Below are 12,922 nucleotides of genomic sequence, written 5' to 3' on the forward strand. Positions count from 1 at the left end.
CTTCTTACAAGGCAGAAACAAACGCCACAGCAAGCACCCCTGCCCCACCTTGGACACAGCGCGGCCCCAGAGGCCAGCAGCAGCCCCAAGCCCGAGGCAGAGCCAGGGGTGGCAAGTGGGCTCCGCAGCGCTGCCCCAGCACCCCGGAGCCAGCGGGCACCCACACTGCTCCCAGGACAGGGCCGGCGCACACATGGTCCTGCCCTCTGTGCAGGTTTCGAATGTGTCGTTTATTCACTATTTTTGATGACTATAAATAAGTGTTTCCACTATGGAAAAGAAAGTGAGCACAGTACATTTTCATGACTGGGGAATGGATTTTCTGAAGTCTTCTTCAATAGGGCAGAAACTTAGAAAAAAACAACCTGAATGTTGGAATTCAGTTCTTTATATAAAGTCCCTTGTAAAAACAAAACAGAATAAAAACAAACTGAAAAGAAGGGGCAGGGCAAAATTTAAAAAAAGAAAAAGGAGAAAAAGAACGGAAGGAAGAGAAAACAAGGGGCGGTGGTTTATTGCTCCTCCTCCGCTCCAGCCTTGCTCTCGGCGTCTTCCGACTCCTTGCTCTCCTCCTTCACGGAGAGAGCTTCTAGCTTCTCGGTCACCTTCTCGGCATCATTGTTTTTGCCCGACCCTGCTAAGACATAGGGGGACACAGTAAGAAAACCAAGAAGCACTGCTCTCTGCAGCCCACCCGCCTACCATGGCCCTGGGCGAAGGCGTAAGAACAGGCCACTTCACCATGTGCCGGCCAAGCCAGCCTCCAGGGGCACACAAACAAGTAGGAGCTCATGCGGGAGACAAGAGTCAGGGAGCTCAGTTATGTCAGGTCACTTGCTATGGCAGCCATCGTCAGGCCCCAAGCAAGCAGGTGACTGCGAGGACCTCCTGAGGCCCCCTTCGCTGTGGGCTCTAGCCAGATGTCACTGGATCCCCAGGCTGGGAGCTGTGAGGCCAGGCCAGGGAGCACATGCTTGGGGCCCTGATGGCCAGCTCACTCCCCAAGAAGCACTATGTGTCCCCAGATGGCTGTATCGCCCTTGACAGGTCGAGGTGGTCACAGCACCCCGGGATATTTCTGTGGCAGACGGAAAAAGCACCCGCCTGGGGCTGCAGCCGGATGCAGAGTGAGTCTGCGAGGAAGTCCCCTAACCAAGACACCATGTCACCTTTCTTTTCTCTCTCCTCGATCTCTTTCCTGCATTCTTCAAACTTTGTTTTGAATTTCTGTGCATCTGTGGAAAAAAGAGAAGAGACCTTCTAAGATCCCTGAGCAGTGAAGGGGACACATCTGGAGGGTCTGAAGAGTCAAGATTCACCAACGGCTCATCCCATGGCCAATATGGACTTAAGGACACAGCCTTGGGCTCACTGCTACCCAGACCAGGCAGTAACTGTTTCTTGAGTCCCTCCTGAGACTGGTGGCTATGTTGCACTGTCTCCCTCCATCTGACTCTGTGACAACCTGGGCACAGCAATACATGGCACTGGCGGCCATGCACAACCAAGGGGAGGAGCCTCCCTCCCACTCTGTTCTCCACTCACCTCAGAGTTCCTGCTAAATGAGGCCCACTGGGCACTTCTGACAATCGGGGCTAGATAGGGACATGCCTGCCCCGGGCAGACTGAATGCCTAGTCCCCTTTGAGGTTAAAAGGGAGAAGACCCTGCTCGTCACCTCAAAGCCCAGATGAGGCCTCATCGGCACACAGCTCAAGGTGTAGGGCTTGCATCCTGCCCCCAAGAGAGCACTAGACAGCAGGGTGGGACCAGTCCCTACCATACACCTCCCAGGCACTACCGGTTCTCCCCGAAAAACTACACAGTCAGATGGGCGGCTACAGTCAGGCGGTCCCCACGGCCCAGCACCCTGCTGCTTACTTTCAGCATTTAGGAAGCGGATGGCCAGCAGCTCTGGCTTGGGGCACTCGTCAGCAAAGTCAGCGTGGGTGTTCCAGACCCAGGCACGGTCGCTGCCCGCATTCGGCTTCAGTTCCATCATCGGTGTGACTGGGGAAGAGGAGCCACGTGAGAGTCCTGTCAACTGCGGCAAGGCCAACTGGCCCCAAAGGCCCTGGTTGCCAACTCAAGGTCCTAAACGAAGGACCCCTGGTGGAGGTCCACCAACCAGGCCTAAACGAAGTCCCGTAGGATACAGATCTTAAACATGTTTCTTTGCAAACACCTCGCATTCACTTAAAACCAAGACTGCTCTAAATGTGGAAACAGGGCAGCGTGCTCCCTGACCCCAGAACACCTCAGCAAGTGTCTCCAGTTCCACTAGAACAAGGGCTCCAACACCAGCAGAGCCGCTCACACCTAGCCCTCCCTCCCTGTGGAGTACCCATCACATGGCTGTGTCCACGTTCAGTCACACCATCAGAGACCTGGCCCACTGGGATGTGGGGGACAGAAACCGTACATGGGGTGACCACCCTGGAAGGCATGGGGTCGGATCAGGGCAACCACTCTGACACTGTCCAGGGACTTGGGGGACGAGGCCACCAGAAGAGGACACAGTGGGGCTTGTGACATATATCATGGAAGACAAAGCCATGACCTGAAATAAGCACAGCTACCCTGGTGTCCTTGGGCTTTGCGCAGCCCCAAGGCGGAAAAGGGAGACAAGTTGCACAAAGAACAAGAGCAGCCCCAGTGCCACCCCCACCAGTGTGCCCCTGCACCCCTGGCAGAGGTCTCCAGGGATGTGGGTCGGCCCATGCCAAGCCCCAAACACACATGACCGTCTGAACCATGAACAGTCACATCATCTCAACACCTGGCAAGCCCTTGAGCTGTAGAGAGCAGAGGTGCCACTGCCTCCTCCTGCCACCAGCCACTGGCACATCAAGGGTCTATGACATGTTCCAGGCTCAGAACCTGCCTACAACCTGGAAACTACCCAGTAACCTGACCAGGCTCTGGAAGCAGCACAGGGTGTCAGGAAGACCCCTGGGGAACGATTCAAATTGGAGTGGAGGCCAAGGGCCAGAGAAGACAGGCGGGGGTGGTGGGGTTCACAAGAGGATACCCAAGCAGCCCCTAAGGAAGGGCATGAAAGGGGCGCCTGGGTGGCTCAATCAGTTAAGTGTCTGTCTTCGGCTCCGATCATGATCTCGGGGTCCTGGGGGGATGGAGCCCTGTGTTACGCTCCCTGCTCAGTGGGGCATCTGCTTCTCCCTCTCCCTCTGCCTCCCACTTGTGCTCACTAGCGTGCTTGCTCTCTCAAATAACTAAATAAAATCTTTTAAAAAGAAGGACATAAAAGCCCCTCTGCACCACCCCTCAGGGTCTCTGCAAACCCGCCCATCCTTCCACACCATCTTCAAGAGCTGTTCTGCTCAGGTTCCTGCCTGGTCACACTATGTGCCCTGATGAGGGGCCCCACCCTGCCAGACATGCATTCTACCCAGTACGGCAGACATGGCCCTGGATCCAGAATGCAGCCCCAAGCATGTCTGCTTCCCAATACACACAGCATTGCAGGACAATCCAGAACCCAAGAGACTGATTTGGTGGGGACCTTACTGTCGCCCCTTCACAGACCAGGCCTGATGCGGCTTTTCCAGCCCCCAGCCCCACCCCCACCATACTGAACCCAAGGATGATGCCATCACTCCTGTCCAAAGGCCTCAGCCTATCACCACCCACTACCTGTTCAGTCTCTCACAGGCACAGGGATAAGGTAGCCACCTTCTCCCCACACCCTTTTTCCCTTTTGTGTCCTTCTTAGGACACCCCACAGGGACAAAACACACCCAAAAGTGGGAACGCTTCCTGCTGGGCACATCTAATACATATGGGAGCACATGCCCGACAACACACAACCTCATAGTCCCAAGCCCACACTGGGGCTCTGTGTCCACCCTGTCATGTCCTATCTGCCTGGACTCCACACCTCGTATGTCAGAAACTTCTCTGAAAGTCTGCTCCGAGTTCAGAGCACGTGGGAACACCTCATTTCCCACTTTAAGTTCTGAACACACCACGAATATGCGCCCCATGTCCCACTGCACTCCTGGGCACCCAGTGCAGCACTGAAGGCAACCTGGCCAAAGACCTGAGGCGTCCTCGTGCAGACTCAAGAGTAAAAACACACCCCCCAGGGGCGCTTGGGTGGCTCAGTGGATTAAAGCTTCTGCCTTCGGCTCAGGTCATGATCTCAGGGTCCTGGGATCAAGTCCCGCATCAGGCGCTCTGCTCAGCAGGGAGCCTGCTTCCCCCTCTCTCTCTGCCTGCCTCTCTGCCTACTTGTGATCTCTGTCAAATAAATTTAAAAAAAAAAAAAAAAAGAAAAGAAACACACCCCCCAGAAGCCACCTACTGTAGTGGTTGGCGCATATCTTCAGGGTCTTGTCCCTCCTCATGAGGAGGCGGATGGTCCCTTTTTCCTTATGCTTCAGAAGCTTAACGTCACCAGTGCCTCGTTCCTTCCACTCTGGGAGATCGTTCTCTGAAGCGAATCGGAATAGCTTTGCCCGCCTTCAAGAAAAGCCATTGAGAGAGAACTTAGATGAGCAAAGAGAGAAGTAAGTAGTGAAACACTGACTTGGAAAGAACACTGGTTTTCTGTGCACTGAACAAATGGCTGTATCTGGCACCTCCAGAGACGCCCTTTGCTTTCTTTGACCTTCTAGGACTATTGGTCAAAAAATTACCAAAAGAGCAAGACAATAACAAATTTCAAGTTTTTACTTAGAATAATGAAATGAGAAAGAAAAAACGACTTCCAACATAAAGACCCAACTTCTCAGCAAACATACCTCCCGAGTACACCAAGCTAGCCTGTGATCACAGTGCCAGGGAGCCCCTGGGGTCCCATAGGGCCACAGGGATAACATGGAAGCAGGTGAGATCAAGGACCCCTGCCCTCCAAAGGGCCAGCCCTTCCCTCTGCTGTGAGATGCCCCCTTTGGTTCCCTGGCCCCCCAACCCAGAGAGAGGGCTGCAGACCTCCGCTCAGGCTGCCAGGCTCTGGCCAACACCCTGCCTTCCTGCCCAGAATAGCACCTCATACTGGGCCCAGCCAAGGCCCCCACCCAGCCAGGCACTGAAGCCCACATGATGAACCCAGCAGTCCTGCCTTTAGGGCTTTAGGCTGAAGCCCTCCATTCCCTTTCCCCACCCAACCCAAGCAGTGTTGGTCCATTTCCTGCATAACACTCTGTTCTCTCCCCCAAGCTAAGGGAAACAGTGCCCTCACAAGGATGCCACCAGAGCTTTCACCTGGAGCTCAAGGCCCCAGACGAAAAGGCCTGACCTGTTGGCCTTGCTTCCCTCAGGAAGGTACTGTGCCCAGGGCCGCCAGGAGCAGTTCTTAGCCCTTTGTGGGCGCACATTTGTGTGACAGCAACAGCACCAGCAGCAGTCCCCAGTTCTGGGAGAAACCAGTCCCTGGCTATCGCACCATTTCTGGGCAAAGCAGTGATGTGAAGAACCAGTGTCTTCAGGGACACACCCACCACTCTCTGAGACCAAAGGGGTATATGTGACTCTCCCTCCCCAGACCTTTGGGGGTGGTGGGAAGGGGTTCGTCTCCCCAGTCGGCCTTTCTTGGAGGGGTCACTGTCCCTGCCCTCCACTCACACCCTCATCTGGCTTCTTCAATAGAATCTGAAGTTGGGGGGGGGGGGCAGTGAGGGAACTCCATAGCTTAGATAGGAAAAACACTCCAGCCTATTTCCATTAGCTTGTAAGGGAGCCTAGTGTTTCCTGTGATTCTGAGTCTCAGCAGTGCTGATTTTGTCACAAACATCTCAACACATGGCTGGTTCCAGTGCTACTTAAAAATGTCCCTTGCCATTGGAGCTTCTCAATGAAGGTGCCAAAAAACATGTGGAGAGTAATTTTTAGAAAGTAATCTTGGTAGGCCTAACACTATCCACTTTCACTTATAATTCCAGGTGTTACTCTGTGTGTTAAAAACACTGAAATGGGAATTCCCAAACTTCAAGATGCCAGAATCTATCATGCAAAAGAAAAAAATAATAATAATAATAATAATAATAATGGCAGACTCCCTGTTCAACCAGAGGAAGGGTGCTGAGGGAGTCTTAGAAGTAACAAGCCTGGAAGGTGGCAAGGACAGGGGGCTGGTGAGATGCACCTTTGTGGACAGAGCAGCAGGGACAGGACACCAGGGAGCACCTGTGCTCTCCACAGCACTGGCCACCAGAAGAAGGGGCACCCAGTGAAGAGTTATCCAACCAATGTATTCTAACAGCCGCCCTGATTTCCACATTAGCCATCACACAATTCCAAGCCCTTTCTTCAAGCCTCGGTCCAAATGAAAGTCAGGCCAAGACCCTGAAACCCATAAAAACCATAACTTCAATCTCACACTAAAGATTCCTATGTCTGGAGCAACATGAGCTTACTTACATTTTAAAAAGCTCTTCTTCATCTTCTTCCAGCGTTTTAATTTCTTGCTCAGGAAGAGAAACTATAGGCTCAAACTGGGGGTCGTGGTTGGACTCGTCGGCATTCTCAGTGGAGGTATCATGGTCCTCATGGGTGTCCTGTGGATTGAGGTGCAGAGAGGTGACTCTGCTGGCCCTGGAGCCTGGCCCCACACAGAGGTCAGCAGTACCCACAGTGGGCAATCTCTCCTAGTGATCTGCCTCATCCCAAAGCAACAGATTATGCCCACAATCTTTCACAAAAAGAGAGGTCTGCACCCACATTGAGAGTGCAGTAAGATGCTGAACGTCAGCACCCTCCCCAGATGCATCAATCCCATGTGTGGACAGCGGGATGGAGGTCCCTAAAGTTGGGCCCCCTACTGGCCAAAGACACTGTCTCACCACTTTCCATCTCCGTTTCCTCACCTGGAAAATGTGAATAATGACAGTGCTAAGTGAAGATTAAAAGACACAATGAGGGAGCAAACCCTAAAGAAGAGTGCCACTCTTTAAGCAAATAGTATAACCCTTTGAATTTTTACTGGTTGGGGGGGAAAAAAAATCAGTGCTGTTGTTACTGAACAGGGCAAAAAAGTTACTACCCAACTGTTAGTATTTACATGGAATTCACAGTCCTGTCATCAATTTTATCTTACATCAGGAAGTTGATACCTCGACAGAAATCACACAAACGAGAGCAGTAAGATCCTGATCCAGTTTAGAAAACTACAGAGCACAAAGGATCATAATTTAGGTTAAGTCTTACAAAACACGTGGTTTGGTGATCTGTAGTCCATAAAAAGCTGGGAGATTTTGCTACCAAACTCGAGCCAAAAAAGAACAAATGTAAGGCTTCGTTGTTTTCCTTGGTTGAACAGCAACTGCGGCTCCGCCGAGGGCAGCTCAACCCGAGTAGATGCCCGCAGTCAACAAAGCGGCCCCCACCCTGGGTCGGTGAGGCCACGACCCGACCACCAGGCTGGAACGCGAGCTTTCGCGACAGAGGCCTGTCGCGGTTCAAGACGGGAGAACAGAATGAATGAAGTGCTGCGTAGGCGACGGCAGGAAGGGACGCACGGTTTTGGTGGGAAGCCTGCAAGTGGGCCGAGCCGGAGGAAACCGGCCATCGGCCCCTCATCTCAATCGAGCAGCGAAGTACACTAGAGACCAAGTAGCCGGGTGGTGGGCCTCCCCACGCCCCGATGGGGCTCCCGGCCCCACCTGGGACCGCCCCAAGGTCACGCGGCCGCCCCACAGCCCCCGAACACGCGCACCCCAGGCATCGCGAGCCCTGGCCCCGAAGGCCCCAGGTCGCGCTCCCCAAAGCTCCAACCACGCGCCACTGAGGCCCGCAGGCACCGAGCCCTCAAGCCAGCGGGGGTTGGCGGTGGCGGCGGCGCGGGCCGCCCACGTGGCCGCCAATAGCGGCCTCGGCCTCCAGGCCCCCACCCAGTCCCCGTCCGGGCCCGGCCCCGCACCTTGGCGGCCGCCATGGGGGCGCGGCGGCGGCGGCGGCTCGGCTGGCTCGGTCGTCGCTGGCTCCGCGGCCTCTCGGCGGCTGGTTGTAGCTCCTTTCCTCCGCGTCTGGCGCCGGCGCCTCCCGCCCTCCCGCTCTTCCCTCCGCCCCGCGACCCGAACCCCGACCCCTGACCCCGGCGGCGGGAAACGCGACGCGATTCAAAACCAGTGCAGCTTTATTGGCTCACACTGCGGACACTCTCATTGTCCAGCCCGCCCCGCGCTTCCCGCCAAAACGCCCGCGGCGCATGCCCGGCCCGCCCGGCAGCCAGAAGAGCGTGCACTCCCGGCGGCCCTAGCGCGCACTTCCGCCCCGCGGCGGCGCACACCCCTGGAGCTCACCAAGGGGCAGGGAAATCGAGGCTGGCGCGTGGCGATGACGTCACCGGAAGCCAGGATGATAGAGACGCGCGGCCTCGGCTGCACGCGTTGGCTGACGGGAGAGTAGCCAGCAAGGCGAGCGGCCGGCGCGGGCCCCTGGCGGGCGGGCGGCGTACCCCATACCCAAGACCCGAACGTGAGCACCGAGGGTTCGAGTCCCACCCCCGCCCGGGGCGGAGCCGGCGAGGGGCCTCGCGGCGTTGCAGCCGCAGCTCTGAGCGCCCGCTTCCTTTGCCGGGCCCAGGACCGGGCAGCGGAGGTGGCCCTCGCGAAGGACCCCAGTCTGGGCAGCGGACCGACCGGACGATGAGTGACAAGCTCGACAACGAAGTAAAGTGAAGGGAGATGCTGATGGGAGACGGAGGAAGAGATGGAGGAGAACGGGGTGTGGGGGGAGATGGAGATGGAGGCGGGATAGGAAACCGCTGGGAGAAAACGGGACAGGGGGTAAGTTGGGAGAGGGGAAAACGGAACGCGGGTAAGGCTGGGTGTAGATGCAGTAGTGGAGGTCGGGGTGTGGGACAAGGGGCCCTGGGACGTTCAGGTTCTAGGGTCCAGCCCTCAGCCCAGTCCTTGCCTGTCTCCACACAGGGCCCTGTGCCCATGGAGGGCTGCGGCCAAGACAGCAGCAGTGCCCAGGGTAGCTCTGCAGCAGTAGCCCCCCAGGAGGAAGACAAGGAGGAGGAAGTGGTTGCTGAGGCGGCTGTAGAGTCCGTGCCTCAGCCAGGGCTCTACAGCTACATCAGGGACGACCTGTTTACCTCTGAGATCTTCAAGTTGGAGCTGCAGAACGTTCCCCGCCACGCCAGCTTCAGTGATGTCCGACGCTTTCTGGGCCGCTTTGGCCTGCAGCCTCATAAGACCAAACTCTTTGGGCAACCTCCCTGCGCCTTTGTGACATTCCGCAGTGCTGCTGAGCGGGACAAGGCCTTGCGTGTGCTGCATGGTGCCCTCTGGAAGGGCCGCCCACTGAGCGTGCGCCTGGCCAGGCCCAAGGCTGATCCTATGGCTAGGAAGAGGCGGCGTGAGGATGAGGGTGAGCCAGCAGCCACATGTATCGCAGATGTAGTGACACCTCTTTGGACCGTGCCCTATGCTGAACAGCTGGAGCGGAAGCAGCTGGAGTGTGAGCAGGTGCTACAGAAGCTCGCCAAGTGAGTGTGGGTGCAGAGCAGCCCCTTGGCCCCAGAGCTCTGCTCTGCTCTGTGCTTGTTCCGCCCATCCTGTGCCTTGTACAGACATCCTCAGGGCCTGCACGGTCGCTTGGGTAGTTAGCTGGTAAAACCCATGTATAATCAGTGTGGATAGTTGGGTCATGAGGGAGGGGCCAGGTACCTGGGCATTTAGAGAATGGCTGGGGATGGCTGCAGGGGAAGCGGACTGAGTCCAACCTTGGCCCCAACTCATCCTGCAGGGAAATTGGGAGCACCAACCGCGCCCTGCTGCCCTGGCTACTCTCACAGAGGCACAAGCACAACAAGGCCTGCTGCCCGCTGGAGGGGGTTAGGCCATCACCCCAGCAGGTCAGGTCCGGCTGGTGTGGCCAGAAACTCATCTCATGTTCTTAAAGGAGCTCTTCTCACCTATTTCTGCCATCCCTCTTCTGCTTTGCATTTGCTGTTGGTATTCATGGTGTGACCGTTACTTGTTGTCAGCCCCATCCCTTGGATGGCCAGGGTAAGGGCAGACATGTCTCTCTGCCTCCCTGCAGACCGAGTATCGTAATAAGTGTGAGTTTCTGGTCGGCGTTGGGGTGGACGGGGAAGACAACACAGTCGGCTGTCGGCTTGGCAAGTACAAGGGCGGGACATGTGCTGTGGCTGCCCCCTTTGACACCGTGCACATCCCTGGGGCCACCAAGCAGGTGGTGAAGGCCTTCCAGGAGTTCATCCGGTGAGGGCTTATGGCTGGGCTGTGGGCCCCAAGAAGTTCCGAGGTGGTAACTCTCTCTCTGGGAGCAGAGAGTCTGCCTGAGGGGATTCTGGGATTGTGATCTGGCGGGTGTGGCTGGAAGAGAGAGCAGGGATGCTCGCCCAGTCCTGGTTGGCAGATGTTGGGGGACTCAGGGCCATTCATGGCTCCCACAGGTCCACTCCATACTCCGCGTACAACCCAGAGACGTATTCAGGCCACTGGAAGCAGTTGACTGTGCGCACCAGCCGCCGTGGCCAAGCCATGGCCATTGTCTACTTCCACCCCCAGGTCTCAGGCGGGGTGGCCCTCCTGGGGGAGGATGTCTGGGCCACAGTGAGCTGTGGCGCAGCCTTACAAGGCCTTTTCTGCTGCTTACCCAGAAACTGGGCCCTGAGGAACTGGCCGGGCTGAAGACCTCCTTGGCGCAGCACTTCATGGCGGGGCCAGGCAAGGCCACTGGGGTGACCTGCCTCTACTTTGTAGAGGAGGGACAGCGGTGAGGAGCTTGGGTAGGGGTGGGGCGGGTCCCTGCAAGGGCTGGTGACACTGACAGACGTAACCCTACCACCCACAGAAAGACTCCCAGCCAGGAGGGCCTGCCCCTGGAGCATGTGGCTGGAGACCGGTGCATCCATGAGGACCTGCTTGGGTTGACTTTCAGGATCTCTCCTCACGCCTTCTTCCAGGTAGCCCTGAGTTCCTGGGGATCATGAGGATACATGGAGGGGGGCTTGACATGATGTCAGGGGAGCCTGGGGAGAACATCCAGGCAGGAGAGCCACAAGCGTTGTACGGTAGAAAAATCATTTCCTATTAGATTCTCTGATCACCTTTTGGGAGGGTCATATGTAGAGGCAGGAACAGGAGTTGGGGTGACGCCAGGGCTCTGGTGTGAGCTCTGGCACTCAGAAAAGAGGTGAAGGGTGGGTTTTCACCATCAAGTTACTCTTTAAAGCAAGGAGATCTGGCGGAATTGCTAGGCATGATGGGATTGAGGGTCATTCTGAGGACTGGGCCTCTGGCACTCAGACGGCTAGATGGTGAGGGGCGGCGGGTATCTGGAGACCTGCGAAGAGGGTGAGTGACCCAAGGATGGGGCCATGGAGGCCCCCAGGCAGGAAGAATGCCCAGGGAATGCAAGTGCTTGGGGGTGAGGAGGGATGTGCAGGAGAGAGGCCAGTGTGGGCAGCGAGACTCTGCCGGCCCATTCTCCAGGTGAACACTCTGGCAGCTGAGGTGCTCTACACAGTCATCCGAGACTGGGCCCAGCTGGACACAGAGAGCACAGTGCTGGACGTATGCTGCGGCACAGGCACCATCGGCCTGGCTTTGGCCCCAGTGAGCTCTCCTTCCCCACCCCACCCATGTTGTCACCCGCCCCACCCCCAGCCTAGTCCAGATCCTCTTTCACTCCAACACCTCCGCCAGGTCTCTCCCTAAGGCGGTGGGGATGGGGCGGGGTGCCATGAGTCTGTCTTTTCCCGGCTTCAGAGAGTGAAGAGAGTCGTGGGGATTGAGCTGTGCCAGGAGGCCGTGGAAGATGCCCGCGTGAATGCCCAAGACAACGGTGAGAGCCAGTGGTTGATAGGGCCTGCGGTGGGGTGAGGGGCAGAGAGTTCAGTAGGCCACCTACTGCGTGGCATGAACAGGGTGCCCACAGTGCCAGAGCTGGATGAGGATAAGCTGGCTCCTTAGCCAGCAGGTCTTCCTGGGACACCTCTGGCCAGGGACTTAGACACCATGCAGACTCTACGGGGAGAGGGTGTTCTGGGTCCCCTGTGACAGGGCTGTGGTTTCATGTCCAGAGTTGAGCAATGTGGAGTTCCACTGTGGGAGAGCCGAGGACCTGGTGCCCACTTTGGTGAGCAGACTGGCCTCCCAGCAGCTCGTTGCCATCCTGGACCCGCCCCGTGCTGGCCTGCGTAAGTGGCCTCCATCTGGGAGGTGTCATGGGAAAGCGGGGGGGCAGGGGTGTCTAGCTGGCACACCACACGGCACAGCTTCAGGCCTGATGCCCATCCCATTTGAACCTCCTCAGATTCCAAAGTGATCCTGGCCATCCGAAGAGCTGAGAACCTCAAACGGCTCCTCTATGTCTCTTGCAACCCCCGGGCGGCCATGGGCAACTTCGTGGAGTGAGTGTGAAGTGGAGGGCCTGGGGTGGCCCCAGGACAGGGTGGACCAGGGACCCAGTGGACTCATGTGGCTGACCTTGACATTCCTTTCCTACTACAGCCTCTGCAGGGCTCCATCTAACCGGGTGAAGGGCACCCCCTTCCGGCCTGTCAAGGCTGTGGCTGTGGACCTGTTCCCGCAGACCCCACATTGTGAGATGCTCCTCCTATTTGAGAGGGTGGAGCACCCCAATGGCACAGGGGCCCTGGCACCCCAGGACCCTCCACCCCAGCCCCCACCAGGGCCCCCAGTGGACACCGTACAAGAAACAAGGGCTGCTGCCTCTTGCTAGGTCCCTGGAGAACTAGAACCTTGTCCTTTCAGAACAGGGGGTTCCCCAAGTCCTTGCCTCAGGATGCTCAGGCAGCATCTAGAAGGCACAAGACTTGGCTGTCCATCTGTCCCCATGGATCCTAGGCTCCCATAGCCTGTCCCCTACCACTCCTCCCCTTCTTTCCGGGTTAGCTGGGATATAATGCTAGAATAAAGAGTTTCTCAACTATTGATGTTACTGTGATGAAAACTCCTTAGCAC

General features: G+C 56.9%; 2 protein-coding genes and 1 non-coding gene across 4 annotated transcripts; 1 reads left to right on the plus strand and 2 right to left on the minus strand.

Moving 5' to 3' along the window:
- Window positions 1–209: 209 nt before the first annotated feature.
- RANBP1 (RAN binding protein 1) lies at window positions 210–8,059 on the minus strand. Of its 2 annotated transcripts, none has more exons than XM_032875858.1 (6): window positions 7,879–8,059; window positions 6,381–6,517; window positions 4,324–4,481; window positions 1,881–2,009; window positions 1,170–1,235; window positions 210–637 (listed from the first exon to the last, which is right to left on the minus strand). In XM_032875858.1, the coding sequence occupies exons 1-6, from the start codon at window positions 7,891–7,893 to the stop codon at window positions 513–515; spliced, it is 630 nt and encodes a 209-aa protein (XP_032731749.1). In that variant the 5' UTR covers window positions 7,894–8,059; the 3' UTR covers window positions 210–512. The 2 variants fall into 2 exon arrangements, with proteins under 2 accessions (XP_032731749.1, XP_032731750.1); XM_032875859.1 differs by having other exon boundaries at window positions 210–634; window positions 7,879–8,053.
- Window positions 1,012–1,137, minus strand: LOC116878499. The gene has a single exon (XR_004384846.1). It is a non-coding gene; the product is annotated as a small nucleolar RNA SNORA77 (small nucleolar RNA).
- Window positions 8,060–8,343: 284 nt separating the features above from the next.
- On the plus strand, window positions 8,344–12,894 carry TRMT2A (tRNA methyltransferase 2 homolog A). The gene is made up of 12 exons (XM_032875848.1): window positions 8,344–8,629; window positions 8,891–9,453; window positions 9,714–9,822; window positions 10,011–10,192; window positions 10,387–10,501; window positions 10,594–10,709; window positions 10,788–10,899; window positions 11,429–11,551; window positions 11,705–11,780; window positions 12,019–12,135; window positions 12,252–12,348; window positions 12,449–12,894. The coding sequence occupies exons 1-12, from the start codon at window positions 8,606–8,608 to the stop codon at window positions 12,678–12,680; spliced, it is 1,866 nt and encodes a 621-aa protein (XP_032731739.1). The 5' UTR covers window positions 8,344–8,605; the 3' UTR covers window positions 12,681–12,894.
- Window positions 12,895–12,922: the final 28 nt, after the last annotated feature.

This window comes from Lontra canadensis, unplaced genomic scaffold (genome assembly GCF_010015895.1).
Source record: "Lontra canadensis isolate GAN:19392208 unplaced genomic scaffold, GSC_riverotter_1.0 scaffold57, whole genome shotgun sequence".
Classification (NCBI taxonomy): Eukaryota; Metazoa; Chordata; class Mammalia; order Carnivora; family Mustelidae; genus Lontra; species Lontra canadensis.

Bases quoted from the DNA above. Each gene is read 5' to 3' on its own strand.
- RANBP1 (XM_032875858.1), bottom strand. The intron at 2,010-4,323 runs GTAGGTGGCTTC...CCTCTTCCCCAG, and splicing joins GATATGCGCCAACCACTACA to TCACACCGATGATGGAACTG. The intron at 1,236-1,880 runs GTAAGCAGCAGG...TTTTTTCCACAG, and splicing joins CCGCTTCCTAAATGCTGAAA to ATGCACAGAAATTCAAAACA.
- TRMT2A (XM_032875848.1), top strand. From the start codon at position 8,606: ATGAGTGACAAGCTCGACAACGAA. The intron at 12,136-12,251 runs GTAAGTGGCCTC...GAACCTCCTCAG, and splicing joins CCCGCCCCGTGCTGGCCTGC to ATTCCAAAGTGATCCTGGCC. The intron at 12,349-12,448 runs GTGAGTGTGAAG...TTCCTACTACAG, and splicing joins GCCATGGGCAACTTCGTGGA to CCTCTGCAGGGCTCCATCTA.